The sequence below is a fragment of the Carex rostrata genome, chromosome 35, assembly GCF_964058835.1.
Source record: "Carex rostrata chromosome 35, lpCarRost1.2, whole genome shotgun sequence".
Classification (NCBI taxonomy): Eukaryota; Viridiplantae; Streptophyta; class Magnoliopsida; order Poales; family Cyperaceae; genus Carex; species Carex rostrata.
The window spans coordinates 3,642,845-3,668,782 of NC_135952.1; the positions used below are offsets into that span (position 1 = coordinate 3,642,845).

At 33.2% G+C, this 25,938-nt stretch overlaps 2 protein-coding genes across 5 annotated transcripts; one reads left to right on the forward strand and one right to left on the reverse strand.

Moving 5' to 3' along the window:
- Positions 1-245: 245 nt before the first annotated feature.
- On the reverse strand, positions 246-8,730 carry APG10 (Aldolase-type TIM barrel family protein). 4 transcript variants are annotated; one of them, XM_078298358.1, is made up of 13 exons: positions 8,572-8,729; positions 8,252-8,279; positions 8,103-8,165; positions 7,178-7,248; positions 6,887-6,956; positions 6,290-6,414; positions 6,137-6,195; positions 5,638-5,848; positions 5,392-5,477; positions 4,826-4,927; positions 4,054-4,187; positions 3,044-3,092; positions 246-876 (listed from the first exon to the last, which is right to left on the reverse strand). In XM_078298358.1, exons 6-13 carry the CDS (start codon positions 6,396-6,398, stop codon positions 655-657), a joined length of 972 nt encoding a protein of 323 aa, XP_078154484.1. In that variant the 5' UTR covers positions 6,399-6,414; positions 6,887-6,956; positions 7,178-7,248; positions 8,103-8,165; positions 8,252-8,279; positions 8,572-8,729; the 3' UTR covers positions 246-654. The 4 variants fall into 4 exon arrangements, with proteins under 4 accessions (XP_078154484.1, XP_078154483.1, XP_078154480.1 ...); XM_078298357.1 differs by having other exon boundaries at positions 6,887-7,248; XM_078298354.1 differs by lacking the exons at positions 6,887-6,956; positions 7,178-7,248 and having other exon boundaries at positions 8,572-8,730.
- A 1,728-nt stretch (positions 8,731-10,458) lies between these two features.
- Positions 10,459-12,196, forward strand: LOC144549626 (Pentatricopeptide repeat (PPR) superfamily protein). The gene has a single exon (XM_078298399.1). It carries the CDS (start codon positions 10,535-10,537, stop codon positions 12,092-12,094), a length of 1,560 nt encoding a protein of 519 aa, XP_078154525.1. The 5' UTR covers positions 10,459-10,534; the 3' UTR covers positions 12,095-12,196.
- The last annotated feature ends 13,742 nt before the right edge of the window (positions 12,197-25,938 follow it).

Genomic DNA, 25,938 nt, shown 5'->3' on the forward strand with positions numbered 1-25,938 from the left:
TCATCAAAATCAAACTAGGTTCGGTTGTCAAATTCATCAAATGAAATGGTCATTATGCTTCTATCAACTTTGCTCAAAACAAGAGATTATTCCACTAGTTGTTAGCATAGTAATAATATTTGCATTTTATTCACAAATAAAATATTTTTTTGGGGTTTTGAAGTAAACGGCGAATTATTCGGTTAACCAAATTTTTGATGAATTATTCACAAATAAACACGAAGAAAACAAATTATTCGCGAATAAAAAATGAAAAGATTTTTTTTCTTTGCTTCCTTGTGGTACTGAATAATATCCAAATTATACCCAATTATTCCCGAATCACGAAATTTTAACCCCACCGAACCGAATTCAAATAATTCATGTCACTATGGTAGTAACCTTATTATACATAGGCATTTATCCAATCATCATTAATTTATTACCTTTCTGCTACATAACTACTTTGATCAACAAAAAACCGAATTCAACTCGAATTTCGTGCTCAGAAAAGGCATAATGCTCTCTATATTGACCATGATTTGTTCGAATCCACATCCCCCCAGGTACCTGAGGTGCAAGTGCTGAATCTGGACAATTCATTTCACTTGGCACGAATCTCAAAGCAGACCTCCTATAGCCTCAACAGCTACCGGATTGAGTTTAGCCTGGATGTTAATGAGGGCCGTCCATTTTTATAAATTGCACCTCAGGTACTTGGGCGGATACGGACTCGATTTGTTCATTATGCCATGCTACAACCTTCTCATAAGAAAGATCACCTCCAAATATGTTGAGAGAGCTACCAACTGTGACATCAACTCGGCCTCTACCAGCTGTCTTTATTCTCTCAAGGTCATCCATTGTTGATACGCCTCCGGCATAAGTTACCGGAATCTAGAAAGCAAGTTACAAGATTAGGTGTAATCCAAAACAATATGCAATATTTCTCATTTCAAAACCCAACATTTTTTAATATGCTTGTAAAAGGTAATGACATTATATTTAGGGAAAATTTCCACTGTACCCATACAAATTTGCAAAATAGCCAATTTACCCATGCAAACACCATAATATCCAATATGCCCATAAAAAATTCTAATCTTTTCTTCTATCCCCTTTTATTTATTCAATTTATTATTTCATTATTTTTTAAACTAAAATTGACAAATTTACCCTCCCCCATCTCTCTCGTTCTCCTTCACCCTTCACTGTACCAACTGCCTTGCGCCACCAGATAATTTGACAACAAGTTCACTAGTAGAAGTGAAAAAAATTCGAAATCCCAATTTAATAGCAAGAATCACATTGATTCAGAATACACAAAATTATAAAAGGATATATATGGCCAAGATGATTAAATAAATTTTATGAAGGGAATATATACTAGCTTTTTTAGGCAGAGTAATGGTGGATATGCAGTGGGAAAAAAATGTGAATGAATGGCTGCAATCGGATTGGTCGGATCTGGTTCGGGCAAACATTTGCTTCCTCTCAACTGTGTTTGACTGGATAACGGAGAGGATCAGGTAGAGAGTTAAACGGGCTCCGCTCTGATTCGACCAAACGAGTTGGATCCATAAAGTAGTAGATTTTTTACACCTCCCTCACATGTACAATGTCACTATAGGTTTAAGGATGGCTGATGCAGCGACATGTCATAGAATATTGGGAACCACAAGCCACAAATAATTTTAATGTGAGCAAATTGGAATGAGAAATGTGGTTTAGGATCTCAAGTGACAAAGGCTAAGTAATCTTCATCAGGGGACTATGGGCCCCTCTTGACAGTGGCTCTGTCACAGCACGGCACTCCCCATTAGAATAGAACAATCTAAAGGTATGATAAGGTAAACTACTGAAGTGAGACAGTGAACGAGAGAGAGAGAGAGAGAGAGAGAGAGATAGCATCAGCAAGATTAATTATTCACAATTTAGCAGTGTTAATTCCTTCATTGAATTGCTCTGCCATTAATATGGGGGTGTAAGGAGAAGGACAAAGGTAAGAAGAGAGGAGGAAAGAAGAGGGTACATTTGTCAATTTCTGTTTTAGAATAACTAAATAATTGATTGGATAAATAAAAGGGATATAAGAAAAGATTATAAATTTGTATGGGGATATTGGCTATTATAGTGTTATTATGGGGAAATTGGCTATTTTGAAAGTTTGCATGGGTACACTAGAAATTTTCCCTTATATTTAAACTCATTTTTAATTTATGAAGTACCCATTTTACTCTTCATTAAAAATATAAAAACTATACCAAGTTTCTAAAAATGTTAGTTTTTCAATTGGTCAGTTTCCGAGGAAAAATGGATGATTTCTCTATATATAGCGCTTACACAATCATATATCTAAATGAAACTATGTAAGCATCAGAAGTACAGAAATGACCAATTTGCCTTCGAAAACCGTCCAATTAGTAGATTTGTATTTTCTAAACATGCTGCATTTTTTTTATTTTTTTAATGAAGGGTAAAATGGGTACTTCACAAAATTAAAATGAGTTTTAATACAATTAAAATGGGTAAATTTTGTGAGTTTTTGAAGTTTAGAAGGATCAATATGATATCATTAGAGAGGGAAATACATAATTTAGAGGGGTATACATGAAATTCCCCCTTTAATATACACTTGTAAGATAATGGCATTATATGCTTGACAAGATCCTTTTTTATGCAAGCACAAAGTAAACAGAAAGTGACAGGTAGAACAAAACCTAATTAGGAGCTAATTTTGAAAAAAAATCAATTAATTTGATATGAAAAAGAAAGTCTATTTTAGTTTCTTTGGCCAGCTGAGCATTGGTTTAAACAAAGCTAACTGCTAAATTTTGCAAATATGAGTAATACTGGGTGTTATTTGTAAATGCAGTAGAGCATAAGATGTATCTTGCCAAAGAAACCAAATATCATATTACCATATATTTCAATTAAAAACTATTGGGATTCGAAGAAAGTCTAATTCAACCAAAAATCATCATTTTTCTTCTCAACTTTTAAGTAAGATAACGAGAAAAGTTAAAAGGATTAAAAAATAATTGAAGAGAGATGTGTTACATACTGGAGAAAGAGATCCAAGCAGAGTGACGAGCTCCTCATCTATACCTAATCTGTCATGCCATAAGAAAGTCAACATAAATGGAAGTCAAGAAAGTACAGAGCACAATTCTATAACATTAATTATACAGTTATATCAAGTAGAACTAGGGTGTTCCTAAGTTCACCAAGTCTTATTGTGAACTCAACTCTAAAACCTACTGGATTGACTTTGAATGACGAATCCAAACCGTTAAAACCCATCTACCCTTGCGAATGCTTGCATCTATATGCAAGAATTTTAAACTTTCAAATTAATTTTGTATAGAGTCAAGTGGTAATTGTGATTGGGTTTCATTTCTAGCCTACCCCAACTCGTTTGGGACTAAAGGCTTGGTTGTTGTTGTTGTTTATAGAGTCAAGTGGTACAAAAACGTTCAAAAAATGAATGCATTAAAATTAATTTATAAACCTTCTAATTTTGACCATTTGACTTTATACTAAATTATTTTGAAAGTTTAAATTTTCTGCACGTAGACGCATCACTTGTAAGGTACACGGGTCTCAACGGTTCAGATTCATCATTTAAAGTCAATCCGATAAATTTTAGAGTCAAGGAGGCTTGTTGAACTTAGGAACACCCTAGTTCTACTCCAGTTATATCTACTATAGGATCAACTAAGTTGGGTGCCAGAATGAACTAGTATTGTTGTATATTATGCCAATATTTGCCTTTGAACTGCTCAAATAAAACTTAAAATCCAATGAAACCTTAATTTAACAGTAATCAACCACATAAGACTGAATACTGGGATTCTACGACTCAACACTAGTGAGTCTTTTCATTTTTTTTCCTAAATTTCTACTTTTTTCAATGGTTTTCTAAACCAAAACATATAAAACCACATTTCAACCAATGAAATTACGAATAGGGGCTGGACCCTTATTCCTTACAAAAAAAAGACTGAATACTTTAATTACATGTGCCCACAAAAAAAGGAAAAATTTATATATGACAAGGTGAGAAAGCTTCACCTTTTCCCTTCTACATCAACTCCATGCACCAAAAATTCATCAGCATATGAAGCCAAAAATTCCAAACTTTGAGCATTTAGAAATACATCACTATACTTTTGCCATCTGTCTGTCACAATGGCATATTTTCCATCCTGCATTGTGAAAAATAGATAGAAATTCAACTTTGTAAAAAGTAAAAACCAAAATTAGCCTCAAACAAATCAAACTTAAACATTTAATCCTCAATATTGCCCAATTTTAAGCCTCACTGTGGCCCAATTTTAGTACTAAATGCATCATGTGCTAAATAACCCAATATGGTTTGATGCTATACCTGACATATTGTAAGAGATAAAATGGATCAACTCAGTGTAAGTTGTACAATTAAGCCCCAATTAAACTCAAATTTGTATCAAAAACTGGTGGGCTATGTAATTTTGCCTCCATTAATCCTCATTAAATTAACTGGCACATACTTTCTTCAAAACTAAGATGCAATAACTTGCTTCCTTATCAAACTGCAGTACCTATCAGAAGCTCACTGTTCGTATCAAACTTAAAAAAATAATAAAAATAAAAACACACGCACGCACAGTAAAGCTTTTACTACTGTGATTAGTGCAACAAGCTTCAACTATTTGGTCAAATAATTTAAACCTCATTTAGACAGTTGCCTAAAGATGCCCCAGTTGAAGTCCAGAAAAAGCTTAATATAAACTGATTTTGCATCAATCAACTGCAGATTCAATTATGCCTCAATAAAGGCTTGATTTAAGCAAAAATAATATACCTTTTTTCGACAGCTAAGATCCAAAACAAGTCTTTTCCTCCCTATCAAATCAACAAGGCCTTGAAGCCGCTCCATGTTCATCTTTCCATCACTAAAGACGTACTAAAAAGGTAAAAATAAAAACAAAGGCAAAAAGTTGGATAAGGTTCAAATCGGTAAAGCTAATAAAAATGATATGTTACATTTTAATAATATAAAATAAGAAGATGATACTACTCAAGGACCAATATGAATTTGCATTTACTACTTGGTTTGATTTCTTGCATTTTCTGAATTTACAAACCAATACATGTCATTTATTGTGTCCTTGACCAAAACTTGGTGTATAAGCCTTCACGTAGTAAATTTTTAATACAAAGTTAAACAAACACATTAAATTTCATAAACCCAATAAACACAACCAATGGCACCTTACAAATACCTCACAAGCATAAAGATGATAACTGAAAGAACATTGAGCCTTTTACTTATGTTTTCATACCCTTTTTTTTATTCATTTTGCAAATAAAAACAAATAATTTGTCGTATTTTTAAATAACACCTCAGGGGAAGAAGGAAAAACATACTGAGGTAACAATAACATGAGATGCACCTTCATCAAGATATTTCATGGCATTCTCCAAGTTAATCCCGCCTCCAACATGCAAACCACCTACTCACAAAAATAAACAGTTGTCATTTCTTTTCAAAATTCAAATATTTGTAACAAATCAGGTAAGGTTAGTCACCTGTAATTGTAACATCCATGATGCCCCTCTCACCATCTACCAATAAAAGTAAAAAAAGTAAAAAATACAAATATAATTTCTAACCAGGATAAGCATGTAAGGCCTCTAAAGCTGCCACCTGGCTCAAGGGATCGGCACCAAGCATTATGACATGGCCACCAGAAAGACTGTCTCGTTTGTACATATTTGCGTAGTAGGCAGCTGAGTTGTCAGATTCAAAGTTTGTCACAAGAAGGGAGCTCCCATTTTCTGATGAATCTCTCAGAGTTGACCCAACAATTTGCTTGACTTTTCCCTAAGAGAAAATGATATAAAGTTCAATTGAGGATTTGGTCAGAAATTAAGTTTATTGAGGGTCATATCGCAAAATGGCAAAATATCATTCAAGTAATGGAATCACCTCCTAGTATTGGTACGCTTCAAGTACAATACTAGTGCTTTAAACCAGAAAAACTAAAAAATTACAAAAGAGGAAACAGAAATATTGCTTTAAACAAAAGTAGTACATATACTGGAAAATACATGTTTGTACCTATTAGTGGTACCGAAACTTCGTAAGATATTTCATTAAGTGCAAAATCACCTTGTGTATATCAATGCAAGGTCGAAAGCGTGTTGCACATTGAACAGCATGTCGAGCTCCTATAGAAGTTAAAAGAAAAAGGTAAAGTTTCAAGCTTTCGAGGGTGTATCTAGAAAAGAAATACTGATAGATAGAGGAAGAGAAGTGCATTACTAGAAGGCGTGCACCTTGAAGGAGGTACAAAAGATGATATCTTTCTCCAATTGTAGATATAATTCAATTGACTGGTACAAATCAATTTATCATACATCAAGCTTTTCATCTTCAGTTGATTGATTCTATTCATGCAAATAACACTAGTTAGTATAAATTTAGAATGAAGCTCTGAATATTACATGTAAAACAACATCTCTACCCATAAAATAATTGGTACTTCCAATATATCGTAAAAAATAACTTTGTAATGATAAATGAGCAATTATTGACAAGGTAGGGTCCAAATTGCAAAATTGGAATGGGTCCCATACATCAAGCTTTTCATCTTCAGTTGATTGATTCTATTCATGCAAATAACACTAGTTAGTATAAATTTAGAATGAAGCTCTGAATATTACATGTAAAACAACATCTCTACCCATAAAATAATTGGTACTTCCAATATATCGTAAAAAATAACTTTGTAATGATAAATGAGCAATTATTGACAAGGTAGGGTCCAAATTGCAAAATTGGAATGGGTCCTTCTAATCTACTGGAGCAATTCGATAGCTAATTGACCATGATTACTCAAAAAAGAGAGGGAGATGGTACCTTGAGTAGAAAATGAAACGAGGGTTCGATTGCTCTCTTACCAGTCGGGTTACCTAACTCCGCCTCGTTCCTACCCAACAGCAGCAGCGGAATAGAGAAAAAGGAGGGAGAAGAGATGGTAAAAGGATAGCTATTCAAATCACCTAAGGTAACATAATATTTCTTTTTTAGATCCTGACCGTTCATTCAGAATCAGCACGAGTATTAATGGCACACGTGCATTTATCCTCAGGCCAGATTGGCCCGGATCCTGATCAGACCGTCCACATATAAACAGAAATATTTTGTTACCTCAGAGGTTCTGTCGTTGAATGTGACTGTCTGCTCCACTGAGCTATAGGACCAAGGAAGTGAGCCCGGATCTAAACACATAAATGGAAATATTTTATCTGTATATCTGTATATTAAAGAAAAACAATAGAGAGAACAGAATTGGACCCTACCTTGTCAATAATTGTTCATTTATTCTCCACGTGGCAGGAGAAGAGGGTGGTTTCAATTTTGCAATTTGGACCCTACGTTGTCAATAATTGTTCATTTATCATCACAAAGCTATTTTTTACGATATATTGGAGGTACCAATTATTTTATGGGTAGAGATGTTGTTTTACATCTAATATTCAGAGCTTCATTCTAAATTTATACTAACTAGTGTTATTTGCATGAATAGAATCCTTTTCTGTGCCTAACACCAAAAACCTATTCTGTGCCTCTTGAACTAAAAATAAAACTGAAATCAACAAATATAAAAACAACATAAAAGACTTTTCATACTTATACAGTACTACTCATTCATCTGAAATACAGTCATGTCAAATAATAGCTTGCTAATTCTACTCTATAACACACAGCACATGATTTTCTTTTAACAATTACAGAAAATTAAGATATTTTATCCATCTCCAGCACATGATTTTCCTTTAACAATTACAGAAAATAAATATATTTTATCCTCCATCTTCAATACCGATAGATAAATTGGAAAAGGTACTAAAATGTGTACATCTCTTCTATTTAAGCAGTTGAACTTTTAAAAAGCCTCCTCTCTCCCGCATAACAAAAAAATATTCAAATAAATATTTATTTCAATAACAGTTCACTGTGGAAAAGCAAGAGGCTGATTGAGAGTCAATAATTTTGGTTTCATTTCATCAAATATCTAGAGAGCATTCAAATTTTCAATAACATCCAATTAATAAAAAAGAAGAAGAGTTACCTCAACATCTTCATCTCCATCTAAATCATCACAATGTCTTAAATGGATTACCCTCTCTCAAATCTGGAAAAAACAACAACTAAGAGTTAAATAGAAATACAAGCATATTTAATTAAAATACTACAAAATGACACTATACGATATTATACCTTCGAATTCAGCTGTTAACCATTTTGCCTACCAAAGAAAGAGTATTAGATCAAATTACATTCATTTAACACATTGTTTTTAAAACTATATAATTCAGAAAATTAAAAGCAAACCGAGATTCATACGAATTTTAGAAAATCAAAATTCTTATGAATTAAAAGCAAACCGAGATTCTTAAATCTAAGTCTCAAAGAAGTTGAGTATAATACCTATTGTGCTAAACAGATTAATATACTAAACCACATCATCGGAGTTTACAAGAATAAGATACAGCTTAAAATTGAGTACATTAAATACTGTTCTAAACATATTAACATACAATTGAGGTGGTCGTGGCCTCGACGATCTGGCGGAAAGAGAGAGCGGTTCGATCGATTCTCTGGTGAGGACTGAGGAGCGGCGAGAGGAGGGGAGCGGAGGGCGGTTGTCCGGAGTGGCAGAGGCCAGGTGGTGGAGAGAGAGGGAGAGTGTGAAATAGCGGCTGTAATCTGGATACCAGATTATAAAACCCTAACGATTAAATATGGAATAAAATATTATTTAGAGAAAGAAAGGTCCAACGGGCTGCCTATGGGCTTTAACCAAAGCCCAAGTCTGACCTGGCCTGTCCCTCGGCCCGGTCTTGCCTAGCCTGTTATGGTGTCGAGCCAAACGGGTAAAGGGCCGGGCCGGATGGATATGAGCTCTTATGCTCTCTTCCTTTCTTCCACGCCCAATCGCTAGAGCGTTTTTTCATTAACTACATATAATTGGTTCTCTCTATTTACTTGGGTTGATTGAACTCTTCATAATCTGATGGCACGCTCTCTTCCTCTCTCACGCTCTGTTTCTAATTGCCTCTTTCTATTTTCTAGATAGATGGCACTGTTTCGATTGGGATATTCACAAGTGCACTTAATTTGATATGTAGGCCAACAAGAAATTAGTTTGTTGGTCACAAAAGAAAATCACAAGTTTAAAGAGTGGGTGATATATCTGCAACTTTTAAAAATCTATTTTATTATTGTCTTTTATTTAATTTTTGTGTTTATGTATATACTTGATGTTTTTTCTCTAATTTGCAGAAACGGTACGAGGATATTAATTCCAGTGCTTGATCAGAGGCCGCGAATGATTTGCTTCAATATTTGATGATTATTTTGGGAGATTGAGATTGCAAATCCTCCTCTTTTCTGGGTTATTTAATCTTTCGTTGCATAATAAGGAGTTTTTTTTTTTTAAATAGACCTCCTTTTAATTCTTTCAACGGAACAAGTACTGTCACATTCCTGATTCGGAGATGCGACAATTCTACTGCGCCCATTTACCATTTAATATACGTAACACTAGGTACGGATCTTTTCATGCATTGCCAGTAACATCCATTATTTTTGCCACATTCCAATTTATATACAATAATTATCTGACATTTTATAGTAGATGATGCTAGAGATATACTATGTGCACCATGTCAGATAATAAACTTAAATCTCATACCTTTAGGTGACCCTGCTGTCAATTATAACCCGGAATCGATCTTTATCTCCCTATAATAAACCTGTAACCCACAAGGAGAAACGAGTAAGAAATAATAAATTATTTCTCAGTACTGATTGCCACTCAGATTATTGGATTCGAAGGAAATTCATATTCAGAATGAAATCACCGCACGAGAAATAAACAGTGCATTTCATATTGACGAATGCAAATGCTCAATAACAGTATCCAATTGAATAACAAAAATCATATAAATAAATCAGAACTCTAAGAATCTTATCAGAATAAATGGTTTGGGTCAAAATCTTTTAAACCTTTAAATCTGGTAACATTTGGGACCTAATCTTTACAATCACTAAGTCTGGTAACATTTGGTTTCTTAACTTTACAATTTCTAGTCTGATAACACTGATAGATACCATAACATGTATCTGTCGTGACAAGGCTTATACCGTTCTAATTATCATGACAACTTGTTAACGGAAACAATATGAAATCAATATCACAATACTGTCATTATCGGAAAGAAAATCAATAATAAGATAGTTACTAGAGTTCATTAGTCTTACAGTTATAATAAACATTTATTCAATATCCCCTACCCTCAGGCTTGTAGAAGATGCGAAGGCTTAATTTGGGCCTAATCAGGCTAAAGATTTAGAATTCTGGTATTTGGGCCTTTTGGGTTCTTACATGCTCACAAACCCAAAAAAGCCTCTTTCTTCTGACCTTCTCTTCTCCTTGTCTAAAGTCCTGTGACCGGTGCAAGGCTGCAAGCTCTCTAACTCTTAAACCCTAATCAAGTCATGGCGTTCCTTCTCCGACCCAAAACCTCCATTCTCCGATCTTCATCCCTTCTTAACCTTCTATCCACCACCGCCACCGACACCGCCACCCCATCTCTCACTGCTTCTGAGTCAAAACTTCTCCAAAAGCTCCATTCTTTAATATTAGACCACCACCACTCCAATCCTTCTCTATCTTCTTCCCCACCTCCTCTCGACTTCTCCATTCCCTCTCTCACTACCACATTTTCTCAGCTCACCTCCACCGCGCCATCAGATGCTCTCACTCTCGAGCTCATCCGCCGTGTTTCTTCACTCCGTCATGGTCATCCCTTCCACCAAACCATTACCTTCTTCAACTGGTACCTCTCTTTCTCGCCTTCTCCCGCCAACTTAACAGACTTGTTTACTGTCATGATTGATTTCTCTGCAAAATTACACTGTTTTCCCCTTGCTCGCCAACTGCTCGACAAAATGCTTGCTCTCAATGTACCTGTACCATCACACACCATCATAACCTTAATTCGTCGGTACATTCGGGCCTCTATGCCCAATGAGGCAAAGGAGTTGTTTTGTCGCATGTCGGATTATGGGCATGAACCCGACCCATCATTTCTTGCAACTGTTATTGGATCTCTTGCCAAAAAGCGTCTGGCACATGAGGCCCAATCAATATTCGACTCGTTCAAGCCTGTGATTTCTCCTGACACGGTTCTGTACTCGGCTCTGATTAATGCATGGTGTCGTGCCGGCCATTTAGATAGGGCAGAAGAGATTTTCACTGAAATGAGCAAAACAGGGATTAAACCAAATGTTTACACTTATACATGCATAATAGATGCCATGCATCGAGCCGGCCAATTACCGCGTGCACAAGAGCTCTTATGTCAGATGATCGATTCAGGATGTTCACCCAACACTGCCACATTTAATGCGATTATGCGGGCCCATGTCAAGGCTGGTAGAACTGCACAGGTGCTTCAAGTCCATAATGACATGAAACGGCTTGGGTGCGAACCCGACATAATTACATACAATTTTATAATCGAGATGCACTGCAGTAAGTCCCAAGCAAACCTAGATGGAGCTTTGAAAGTGCTAAACCAAATGGTGTTGAAAAAGTGTAACCCTGATTGCTACTCATTCAACCCAATTTTTAAATTGTTGGTTAAATCGAGTAACATTGAGGCTGTACGCAAGTTGTATGACAAAATGCGTGAGCTAAATGTGCAGCCTAATACTGTCACCTACAACCTTTTAATAGAGTTATTTAATAAGGAGGAGAAAATGGATATGGTTCTTCGGATAAAGAAAGAGATGGAGAAGGAAGGAGTCGAGCCAAATGTCAACACTTATAGCGCCTTGATAACTGCTTATTGTGGGAGGGGGAACTGGAGGCGTGCATGTGATGCCCTGATGGAGATGGTGGAGGTAAAATGCTTGAAACCCAAGGACCTGGTGTACAGAATGGTCATGGACCTGCTCAAACGTGCTGGTCAGCTGCAAAAATGCAAGAACTTGAAGGAGATTATGGTTAAACGGGGTTTTCTTGAAAAACTGACAGAAAATGCAATGTTGTAGGGAATATTGTTTTTTTGGTTTGTTGCTCCCTTTTTCCCTTTGAAGTAGATGTTGTAGTGAAATTTTGAATTTGGTAAGAAAGATTAGAGAATGAAGGAAAAATAAGATTGTTTCTTATTATAACTGTTTGTAAATGTAAGTAGCTTCCTTTTGCTACATTTATTGAACAATTTCAATGTTGTATGACAGTATGAAACTATGAATAACTAACTACTATATTTACTTCTATAACGACATATTATTTTGGGTGCTAGAATTGTCTGTTGCACTTTCTTATAGAACATTAAGTATCATTGGCAGGAGGAGAGGAAGAAATATTTGCTACTTGTTGTTTCTGAAAATATGGGGGTCAGTCGAAGAAAGTTTTCCATAAATGATATGCCTGATCATCAGAGAACTGACTCGTTGTTTTCCTTAGCTGCAAATTTAGTGTGCTCTGTTGGGATATTTTGTATGAACTAAACCACTTGTTATAACAAAGCTAGAGAGTATCGCATATGGTTTTTCACATGTTCCCTTATTCGGTTGCTTGATGCTTTTGTTTTTATTGCTTTTGAAATTTCAGTCCAGATACATGCCATATATTTGTAGATATTTGTTTGGGCTTTCATGTGAAATTTACTTGGTCAGAGGCATTGCAATTGAGGGGTACACATAACTGATAGCAAACATAAAGGCACAGATCAAATTGGTACGCTGCTCAACTTGTTGTTTACTGTTTTCTTTTTACCTTTTTGTTGTTGTGTAGGCTTTAACCCTTAACCAAATAACTACCGTCTACCGTATTTTTTTTCCTTTTGACAATGTGTTAATGAGGGTGATAGTAGTATAGATTTTCGCTTGAACTTACTTTGTGGTGCACCTTAATTTTAATTGTCAGTATGAAAAGTTGACGAAAAGCAAGTCAAAATGGAGTGTTGAAGAGATGGTTATAATTTTGTTGGTAGGTTTTTGGCCTCTCTTTTATTTTGGAAAAAAATATCAATTGTTTTAGTGGATGATCCCAGTCAGATGTTGTTGAACTGAAAAGTTCAGATCTGATGGTCTATTTAACCTGCTTTTTCAATTCACCCATAAAAAACTGTGGACGACTTGAAGAGCATCTTGCCTGTTTATGTTTACTGGTACAAGATCTTGTCAGCTTCAATATCTGACCTTATTTCATTGGATAATAATTGAAAATTTGACTAGTATGAGATTAACTGGCTTCGTAATGCAGCCCTTGCAAAATACTTCCAATATTTTGAACAGACATAAATAAGACCAAGGAGGCCACAAGCATTGTTTGAGCCGGTACCAAGCCAGGTGGTACCAACCTCGGCCAGAAGGTGCAACCATTGTAAATATCTCATCCCCTAAAAGAAAAAAAAAAAAGAAGAAGAAGGTGCAACTCACAAGCTCTCACATTTACCCAATTTGAATGCTTTTTACTTATGCTAGCCTACTCTGACATCATATGGTTGGACAAATTTGAGAGCCCCTGAGTTTTGGATGGCTAAATTACTAAATATGATATTTTCGTTTTTTGGGAATGGTAACTATGTAATTTTGGAATCACAGAGGGGTATATATGAAATTCTGCAGAAGAAAAGAACGAAACAAATTCTATACTGCTACAAGTATCAACATAATTCTTGTTATGTACTGACTACGTACCAGCACCTGACCTGACACTACCAGTATAGAGATCAAAAAAGTTCATTCAGAAAAGTTTATTGTGTAATTTTCATTGTTTAGTCCTTGAAAATATTTTTGGTGCAGACTGGTTTCGGTTGGATGAATGGTGTGATCTTGGCATTATTGGAAGAGTTTGGATGGCCTCATGATAGAGATGTAACCACCAGCTGCTAAACTAAATTTCAATGTAAATTTCAATCAAATAAATGTACCCCCTATTATTTATACACATACAATGGATAATCAGTCTAAGAAAAGAGTAAGATTAATTTCTCTGGTGTTTTTCTATCTCTATCTATGTATAGGAGGATGAGCTTTATTATTTATCGCATTAAATATAAATTGTATATGTTTCCCGACGAAAAACAATCACTGGTTAAATAAAAGGTGCTTAAATGTTTTCCAGCTATAATCCATGACATCAAAAGTTTGTTATAAATTTGGGTTGTGGCCCAAAGTATTGGCGAAAAGGTTGTAGGCTTTTGCAACAACAAGCTTAATTATGGGTTGCAATTTGCAAAGTTTTAGACCCTACCACTTTAAAGTTGGTGCCAATTTCATTGGATCCGGGAAGCCTATAAAAGGCACATATCCTTATATTTCTTTTTAATTTGGAAATTCAAAAATCAAAACTTCGAGAAAGAGATTGAGTTTTTTATTTTTATTTTCTTTGGAAATAGATGGAACCGTACCAATGATGTGGTTCCAATAAGGACACACTAATGGAACTGCACCAGTGTTGCAGTTCCAGCAGTTTTCGAACAATTCTGTAGTCAAGATCAATTTTCAGACAAATATGTGGTCAGGATGGCGTTAAAGATTTGAAAAACGCTAGAACTGTGCCATTCATAAACCTGCAGCTGGTGGAACCGTACCATTAGTGCGGTTCCATCTATTTTTCAAAGAAAAAAAAAATCAATCAACCCCATTTCCGAAAAATCAAAATTTTAATTTGTAAATAAAAAAAATCCATATCTTATAAGACAATGTATGCTCTATATACAGTTATGTTCCCCTCTCTTTTTTTCCAAAAGGATGTCCCTGACAACTTTCCATAACCATTTTTTCGTACATAATAATTGAATTTGTGTGACATTTTTTAGGTTTTTTAGGTTACAAAAGGCAGTCTTCCTTTTAATAGATTTGACACCCCAAGTGCATCCATTAGGTCATTTGCATAATATAATCATGGTAGGTGCAGTGCTTACTGGATCACACCAGAAAATGAGAATCTTTCTACTTCGGCTTACATGCATGCTTATGCTAATATTAATTAATTATATATCTCGTGGAAATCAGAGAAGAAATTTTATCACTGTTTGACTGACCTAATTTAATCATTGCTTGGAAATTGGCCTCCATACTTTATACTTTCTTTGGGAAACACAGAATTTGAAACTAGTTACATATTTTCTGGTAAATATTAAAAAATGACTGCTGAAGCCTTTTTGTTAACTAAAAAAAATTATCTGTGTCATTTTGTTTTGTAATTTATTTCCTTCCATAGCTTGTAAGATGGTTAAGTTCTAAAAAAATTCATCTACATTATATACTTCATTATTAATATTTTATTCATTAAACTATGTTCTCTCTTTATATTTATTATGATCAAAGCGCTTATATTTTTTCATGCACTCTCTCCTAATTTAAGAGAACACATATGTTTGTATTTTTCAAGCTTCTAATTATATATAACACTATAGCCTTTAAGGTCCAAAAAATCTATAGTGCAGCTATAGTGCAATCATAGCAAGCTATTTAGAATCATTACAAAAGAAAAGCGGTTAATAGCGTTATAGCTTTTGAGGTCCGAAAAAGCTATAACGCAACTATTGCGTAGCTATGGTATATATTTAGAACTCTTATTTTTATGTAGAAATCTTCACGTAGATTTGTATTTTAAAATCTAAAAAGCTATTTATTTGTTCCAAATTACTTGACTGTAATATTTCTATAAAAATAATTATTGTTAACACTTAAGTGTACTTTGAAATATATTTTATTTATTTTTCAAAATGAAGTCCAAGAGACAATCTTAATAAACTCAAAATTTATTGTTGTAATGTGCCCCTCAAGGAGTTTAAAAAATCACAGAATAATTTATCCACTGTGTATATATATATATTATTAATCGGTGCATAATTATAGTTATCGGCATTGTATTTAATTAATTTCAAACTATCCACAATTTCACATGATGATACCTGCCTTAAGGTGGGTTTGGTGCATGGTAGATGGCAACATGGCATATGAATTATAACTAAGCTAGCCATGCATTGTCTATCTGTCATATAAATACAGCACCACTAGCAACATGAACAAATCTTAATTTGTTAATACAAGTTATATATTTGCAATTCAAAACAGCATATGTTTGGAAAAAAAATTAAAATTAGGAACTACTAATTAACATTTTGTCATTATTGAAAAGCTCATTCAATTAATTAACTTAATCCGTAAATAGGTTAGCATATAAATGCATAAAATTTCAAAAAAAAAAAAATGAGTCAAATTAATGAAATTTTTTAAAGGATACATGATACATCCCAAGTAGCTTCTAGATATATATCTTTTGTGGGGTAAGATTAGATCCTCTCTAATCATAAGCAAAGCCCCTAATAAAAGAACAAACCAATGAGGTTGAAGTTAAAGAATCTCTAAAAGAAAATTAAAACTCAAAAGGATTCCTAAAAAGCACCCTAATTAAGATCACTCAAATTAATTAACAAGGCCTATATATAAGGGTGACATGGTAGGTCCCACTTATGCTATGCATTATTGAGTTTTTATGCAGAGGATGCATGTTATATTATATGGTTGATATTTTGCTGAAAGAGAAATTGGAATTCCAAATAATAGTGCAAAATGTTACAATGAAAAGCTTTCATAATTAAGGATGTGAAATTGTTCTCGAAAATTTTATTCTAATTGAGAATTTATTTTTAACCTTTCTCGCTTCATGGACAATATTATTTTCAACACGTACATATATATAGAGAGAGAGGAGGGTTCCAATGCCTCATTTTTTTCATACCTCATCATACTTCATATTTTATATCTTCATTTTCTTTATATTTTATATCTTCATCTTCTTCATATTTTATATCTTCATTTTTTTATGGTCCAGATTTGTCTGAAAAACAACGATTTTCAATAAATCTAAAACAATAGTAAAAAAATTCCAAAAAATGTAAAATTTGGTCTTCAAACACATATTAATATCGAGAACAAGATGAACGGTTCGGATCGACCATTAAGATTTTGAAAACTCGAATATTGAGCCGTAACACGAGAGACCTCTATGCAACCCATAGCATATGAGCCAAATCCTATATATATATATATATATATATATAAATATAAAGAGAGAGAGATGGGCTATGATGAGTTGCGAAGTAAAGTGACTATTTTACTTCACACTCATATTTTGCGATTTTAAAGTTCAAAATGTCGATCCGAACCACTCAACATGATCTCCATATTGAAATGTGCTTGGAGACCAAATTTTATATTTTTTGAAATTTTTTTACTATTTATTAAGCTTCTTTGAAAATCGCCGATCCAGTGGTCCAGAAATTTTTACTGTTCACCCGGATTTTCAGATTTTCAAAGTGGCTTAATAAATAGTAAAAAAATTTCGAAAAATATAAAATTTACTTTCCAAGCATCTTTTATTATGAAGAACATGTTGGAAGGTTCGGATCGGCTATTTGAACTTTGAAAATTAAGATATTGTGTGAAGTAAAATAGTCGCTTTACTTCGCAACTCACTGTAGCTCATCTATATATCTATATCTATATATATATATAGGAATATGCTAGCATGCCATGCGTAGCATAGCTCCCCTCCGTGCAACGGCTCAATATTTGACTTTTCAAAATTCTAACGGTCGATCCAAACCGTTTATCTTGTTCTCCATATTAATATGTGTTTGGAGACCAAATTTTACTTTTTTTTAATTTTGTTTACTATTTTTTTAGATTTATTGAAAATCGCTGTTTTTAGCAAATCTAGACCATAAAAAACAACGATTTTCAATAAATCTAAAAAAATAGTAAAAAATTTCCAAAAAATGTAAAATTTGGTCTCCAAACATATATTAATATGGAGAACAAGATGAACGGTTCGGATCGACCGTTAGGATTTTGAAAGGTCGAATATTGAGCCATTGCACGGAGGGGAGCTATGCTACGCGTAGCATGCTAGCATATTCCTATATAGAGTAAAGCTAGGGTGTGATGTTCTCATCAAGAGAGTTTGGTGAGCACAACTCCAAAAGTTTATTGGATCGACTTCAAACACCGAATCCAAACTGTTGAAATCCATGTGCTTCATGAGTGATGCATGTGTATGCAAAATTTTGAAAGTTTCGAGTTCATTTGCTACACGGTCAAGCTGTCAAAGAAATGAAGATTTTATTAAGTTAATTTATAAGTTGTTTTATATAGTCAATTTTTATTATTTCTTTGACCGCTTGACCGTGTAGCAAATAAACTCAAAACTTTCAAAATTTTGCATGCACATGCATCACTCATGAAGCACATGGATTTCAACGGTTTAGATTTGGCGTTTGAAGTCGATCCGATGAACTTTTGGAGTTGTGCTCACCAAACTCTCTTGGTGAGCACATCACACCCTAGCTTTACTCTCATATATATATATATATATAGAGAGAGAGAGAGAGAGATGGGCTATGGTGCATTGCAATGCTTATGCACCCTTGTGGATTGGACCATAAATCACCGATTCAAAGTCCAAATGACCGATCCAAACCGTTCATCTTGTTCTCCATATTAATATGTGCTTGGAGACCAAATTTTACATTTTTTGGAATTTTTTTACTATTTATTAAGCCACTTTGAAAATCGCTGATCCGGTGGTCCAGAAATTTTTACTGTTTTTTTACTGTTCACCCAGATTTTCAATAAATCTAAAAAAAATAGTAAAAAAATTCCAAAAAATGTAAAATTTGGTCTCCAAGCACAAATTAATATGGAGAACAAGATGAATGGCTTGGATCGGTCATTTGGACTTTGAATCGGTGATTTATGGTCCAATGCACAAGGGTGCCTATGCATTGCAATGCACCATAGCCCATCTCTCTCTCTATAGATATATATATATATATATATATAGATGGGCTATGGTGCATTGCAATGCATGGAGGGGTTTGTGCATTGGATCATAAATCTAAAATTCAAAATCCAAATGACCGATCCAAACTGTTCATCTTGTTCTCCATATTAATATGTGCTTGGAGACCAAATTTTACATTTTTCTGAATTTTTTTACTATTTATTAAGTATTTTACAAAATTGTTGATCCAACAGTGGCTGCTGATTTAACTGTTTTGTTAAGCCACCGTTGGATCAACAATTTTGTAAAATACTTAATAAATAGTAAAAAAATTCAGAAAAATGTAAAATTTGGTCTCCAAGCACATATTAATATGGAGAACAAGATGAACGGTTTGGATCAGCCATTTGGATTTTGAATTTTATATTTATGGTCCAATGCACAAACCCCTTCATGCATTGCAATGCACCATAGCCCATCTCTCTATATATAATATTAAATTGATTGTTCCTAAGGTCTTGTGCAACTAAGTCATTTTCAATTTTCAAAGTTTAAAAAGTTGATCCAAACAGTTAGATGTGATCTCTCTATATTACAATTTACTTGGCGCCCAAATTTTATATTTTTTGAAATTTGTTTACTATTTATTAAGCCACTTTAAAAATCATTGATCTAATGATTGCTTAACAAAAAATGTAAAATTTAATCTCCAATTATATTTTAATATAAATATCACATCTAATGGTTTGAATCGACTTTTTGAACTTTAAAAATTAAAAAACAATTTAATTGTACAAAATCTCAAAAACAATCGATTTAATATTAGTTAACCCCACTCTCTCTATATATATATAATCTAGAAATTATTTGATATATTAGTGGTTTATTTGAAGTACATAAGCCGTGCACATGGTGGGATCAAAAGTAAGGATATCAAATCAAGCAATCATTGATTGATGACGGCACTTGTTGCTTGGCCAATAGTTTTCAGCTATAATTATGTGCTGCCTGCCAGTATATATATATGAGGAGAGTTGAAATGCCTCCATGTTTTTGTGTCTCCATCATGTCTCTATCTCTCTTTATTATTTTCAAAGTTCAAACAGTCGATCCGAACCGCTCAATCTAACCTCCATACTAAAATATGTTTGGAGATCAAATTTTATGTTTTTAGGAATTTTTTTACTATTTTTTTAGATAGGTACAAAATCAGTAAATCTGAACCATCTAAAAACAGTATTTTTGTACTTATCTAAAAAAATAGTAAAAAAATTCCTAAAAATATAAAATTTGGTCTCCAAACATATTTTAGTATGGAGGCTAGGTTGAGCGGTTCGGATCGACTATTTGAACTTTGAAAATGATGGAGAAAGATGGAGGCATAATGGAGGCACAAAAACATGGAGGCATTTGAACCCTCCTCTGTATATATATATATACACTGAAACACCGGCAACTGGGACCCTCAGATCTTACTTGGCAAATCATTTTTTATGCTTTTAGTTGTTAAGGGGTCCACCTGTCAGTGATACTTCCAGGCATATATTAAATGTTAAATATTAAATATTGAGGAGTCAGGGAATTTATTTGATAAATTCTTTTATGTAATTAAATATGTAGTTTAAATTGAAAAATTAAAAGCCCAGGAAAAGAAAATAGAACAATCTTAAGTTGTGTGGCATTGAAATATATATATATATCATTGTCTTTGGTATTAAGTAGAGGAAATTAAGGAAACCAGCTGCAATAGATTCCCTGAATTAATTAATTTAGAGTTGGTATTGGACCTACCTGAGATTAATTAGTTTTGCATGTTTGGTTGGTACTTTATAACTCTGGATAATATTTCAAAATACTACAAGATGTGTTTGGTACTTTGGTGTGTGTGTATACATACAAAGTATATATATATATATAGAGAGAGAGGAGGGTTCAAATGCCTCCATGTTTTTGTGCCTCCATCATGCCTCTATCTCTCTCTATCATTTTCAAAGTTCAAACAGTCGATCCGAACCGCTCAATCTAACCTCCATACTAAAATATGTTTGGAGACCAAATTTTATATTTTTAGGAATTTTTTTACTATTTTTTTAGATAGATACAAAATCAGTAAATCTGAATCATCTAAAAACAGTATTTTTGTACCCATCTAAAAAAATAGTAAAAAAATTCCTAAAAATATAAAATTTGGTCTCCAAACATATTTTAGTATGGAGGTTAGGTTGAGCGGTTCGGATCGACTATTTGAACTTTGAAAATGATGGAGAAAGATGGAGGCATAATAGAGGCACAAAAACATGGAGGCATTTGAACCCTCCTCTGTATATATATATATACACTGAAACACCGGCAACTGGGACCCTCAGGTCTTACTTGGCAAATCATTTTTTATGCTTTTAGTTGTTAAGGGGTCCACCTGTCAGTGATACTTCCAGGCATATATTAAATGTTAAATATTAAATATTGAGGAGTCAGGGAATTTATTTGATAAATTCTTTTATGTAATTAAATATGTAGTTTAAATTGAAAAATTAAAAGCCCAGCAAAAGAAAATAGAACAATCTTAAGTTGTGTGGCATTGAAATATATATATATATCCTTGTCTTTGGTATTAAGTAGAGGAAATTAAGGAAACCAGCTGCAATAGATTCCCTGAATTAATTAATTTAGAGTTGGTATTGGACCTACCTGAGATTAATTAGTTTTGCATGTTTGGTTGGTACTTTATAACTCTGGATAATATTTCAAAATACTACAAGATGTGTTTGGTACTTTGGTGTGTGTGTATACATGCAAAATATATATATATATATAATCAGGTAAACTTGAGGTAAGACAGACGGATAGAGATTCTTCTCATCACTTTTAACGTCTGGCTTTTTTATTGTTATTATTAAAAAGGAACCATGCCTCCGGCATAAACAAAAATATTACTATAAATCCAATTCATTTATTGTGATTCTGCCATTTTTTTTTTATAATTCTTCTCGTAAAGTCTTTTTGTTTATATAACGCAAATTGGTGATCATATATATTTTGCCCAGTAATTACTCAGGACACATAGAAGCTTGTACATTAAATAAAGGAACAAGAAGAAGTTCAAGTTGGGCTATTATGCTTTGAGGGGTAAAGTGTATGCATTTCTTTCTACTCGTATTTTCAATTTTGAAGTTTAAATAATAAATTTGAAAAGTACAACATGTTATGCATGTTAAAATATGTTCGGAAATCAAATTTTATATTTTTTTTAAAATTTTTTTACTATTTCTTGAAAAAAAAATTAAAATCGTTGTTTTAACATGGTAAAAAAATTAGTACATTTTTTTAAAAACAAGCTTTTTTAAAATCTAAAAAAATAATAAATTTTTTTTTAAAAAGATGTAAAATTTGAAGAAGGATCCGATTTCGTAATAGCCGACCCGATAAATTATGAGTATGGCAGAGTAGACTATGGGCCAACGGACAAGAAAAGAAAGAAAGCGACTAAGATGAAAATGACAAAGCAATGTCAAAAGGAATCAGAGTTTATCTAATTCAATCAATTGATAGATATATTATATATATATACACAATGACATGACCTGAATTAAATTCCCTTTCTATGGAGGGAACCTGTCATGAACCGTAATATTGGCATGCGTGCCATTTACTATGTCGAGGAAGAAAATTAATTAAATACAACCTTCACATTTATCTTCTCTCCATTCCCCTTCATATCTCCATTGCTATGGACCCTAGTTCTACTCAACAAATAAGTCATTTCTAGTTATATTTAATTTTAATTTTTTAATGACTAGAAAATAAACAATGACAAATAATATTGCATATCATTTTGAACAAATAATAATAACTATATTAATAAACAAAAAACAATCACTAATAATTTTAATAAACATACCAATTATTAATAATAATTAGAGGGTTCAAATGCACCATGATTATTGTGCTCCAATATGTTCCATATTCTTTTTCTCCGTTTTCAAAATTTGAACAGTCGATCCGAACCGCTCAATATAATCTTCATGATAAAATATTCTTGGAGACCAAATTTTTTACTTTTTAGAATTTTTTTTTACTATTTTTTAACATAGGTACAATATCACTTTATCGGATGGTCCAGAATCTCTGTAAAACAGTGACTTTGTACCTTTCTAAATAAATAGTAAATAAATTCTAAAAAATATAAAATTTGGTCTCCAAGCATATTTTATTATGAAGATTATGTTGAGCGGTTTGGATTGACTGTTCGGGCTTTGAAAACGGAGATAAAAGATGTGGAGCATATTGAAGCACAAAAATTATGGTGCATTTGAACCCTTTGATGGGTTTTGACGGTTCAAACCCATTGATTAAGTATATTGGGGTTTTGACTGTTCAAACCCATTTGTTTGCTTAAGATGCGGAAAGAACGTAAAACAAAATTTTACTTCTAACTTAAGCCAAGGATTAAACAGGATATGTCAGTATTCCTTTGGCATCAAAACCCAATTTAATCATTTTACAGATCTACTCCATGATTGATTTCTAAAACTTTAATCTACTTACCTATTAAATAGATTAATATAACATATTTATACCTTGATTCCAAATTCTAATTGGAATGCAGCAGAGCGAGAAGAGCGATAGCTGGGAATGACTCGTCTCGGAGTATCAGACGTCTGATACCTCTATCGGTTATCCACCAGGACTAACCGGAGAGCGATTTATTTCTTTTGCCAGAAATACTATAAACCGCGGGATTCTGCAAAAACACTATTCACAGGGAAAAGACGAAAACCCGTAAACACGAATTTTCGGTTACTCAGTTTCACAAATAAGCAAAACTGAAATACCGTGAAATTCATAAAAACACTATTCACCGATCCCGTAAATCTACTAATCAACAACCCGCAAGATTATACGTCAACTACGTATAACTTTCTTTTCTCAACCGAAACACTATTTGGGAGAGAAACCGAGAAAGAGAAAAAAATACCAATTCGATTCGACACAAAACGATACGAGTGAATTATTAAGTTTTTCTCTCATGTACCCCTCTATTTATAGGCTTTTGAGGAGGTTCGCAAAAGACCGAAATACCCCTCAACATATGCCTATTTACAAGGTATGTCATTGAATGGATAAGGATGATGACATGTCATATGGATAAGATCGATGACGTGTCATGTGGATAAAATTGATGACATGTCATGTGTGAAAAGACCAAAATGCCCTTCGGCCCAAATTCAATTAATATCCGTATAATTATTATGAGCAATTATATTTCTTGCGGTTTGTTGTTTCGGTAACTTTTATACAACGTAACGTGTACGTTTATAAATTAACCTGTGTTTTTGCTTGTCATCTTATATAACATTTATAATTTAATTATATCACGTATAATTAATTAGAACCATCTTAATATTAATTATAATTAATTTATAATTAATCAGTAAGATTCTCCGATTAGCTCCTATATGGTGTGACCCAATAAGATCTGTGTTATGTTGGTAAATATAATTAAAAACCGTTTTAACTTCTATAATCATAGGAGTCACCTGGCAGAATGCACTATGACCATCCAATTACACAAATGATGCTGTACTGTACAATATCACGATCCAGTAAACTATTTTACTCGTGTCAATTCTTTTGTCTCATAGCTATCAGATTAGTTTCAAGGTAGGTGTGTGTCATCCTTGCAAACTTAATCTTTTATTGATCTTGAGCAGATTATCAAATATAATTACTCTTGTAATTATACCGCTAGCATATAATCTAACTCTATCCACGGACCCAGTGATACTATAACTCGTACAGAGATACGAGGAACAATAGTACTTTTGGTAAACCATCACTTCCTCAGCTAAGCTATACATACGGAAGTGCTACCGTTATGACTGCTTTTTACGGACAACGTTAGATAACACTCACACATAAACATCTCTTAGTAGGAACGATGAATACCTCATACTGTAGAACTTAACACTAAATGAAAACATTAATGACACGAACACAATTCCATTTAATGTTTCATTCGGGGTCTGTCAAATATCATGTTCCTAGAACATGTATCTGTGTGATTAAAATAACATCTCTTGTCAGTGGTCTGTAAAACTTGACCATCTTTTAATCCACACACTAACCTTGTAGCGGTAATTAGTGTTCCTGCTAATTACCTCGGTCAGAGACTTTTAAGAGTATATATCATCTGTATTGTGAAGTTTCACAATTCCAGTCATGAACTCGGAATGATTCATAAATGCAATAATACTCAAGGCAACAAAATGATTAATCATTCAATTCATGAACAAAGTTTTATGATAATTTATCGTATTATTGACTTCTAGATTATTACAAACTAACACCCTCCTCTAATAATTAATAATTATTATTGGAACTTTTAATATAATAATTGTAACAAAAGTAATACTTAAATTATTGATAGTACAAGTAAAAAAATCACATTACTAAAACAATTACAATCGATATTAAACAAAATTGATATATAATATTTATAATCTATAATTATTTTAATAATATTTAACGTATGGTACGTAAATTACAAATATTTGTCTGAAAATTACTAGAATTGCATCATTAGTGTGGTTCAATATATTTTTTAAAGATAATAACTATCAATTCATTTTCTGATGATTCGATTTTTAAATGTAAAAATAAATAGAAATAATTGACAGGAACTGGAGAGGAAGAGCAAAAGAAATTGATGGGACCAACAAATACGGCATGATGCGACTCAACCATGAATGTTGTATACATTATATAATCTTATTCTTATGTCATATCCCCCAATTCCCTATCCATGTTGTCACCTTTTCCCATCTCTTGTACTTGCACCAATTCCGGCGACTTTTTATCTTTGTTCCTGGTTAGGGGTGAAAACGATAATGGATAATATTCCATTCGTATTTAAAATATTAGATATTTAACATGTAAATATTTAATGAGGAGAAATTCAATTACATTTTTTTTGGTGACACAAAATTACACTCTTAATTTAAAAAAAAAAAAAAATTTAAATAGTCGATCCAAACCGTTCAATATAATACACACACACACATACATACATATACACATACACATATACATA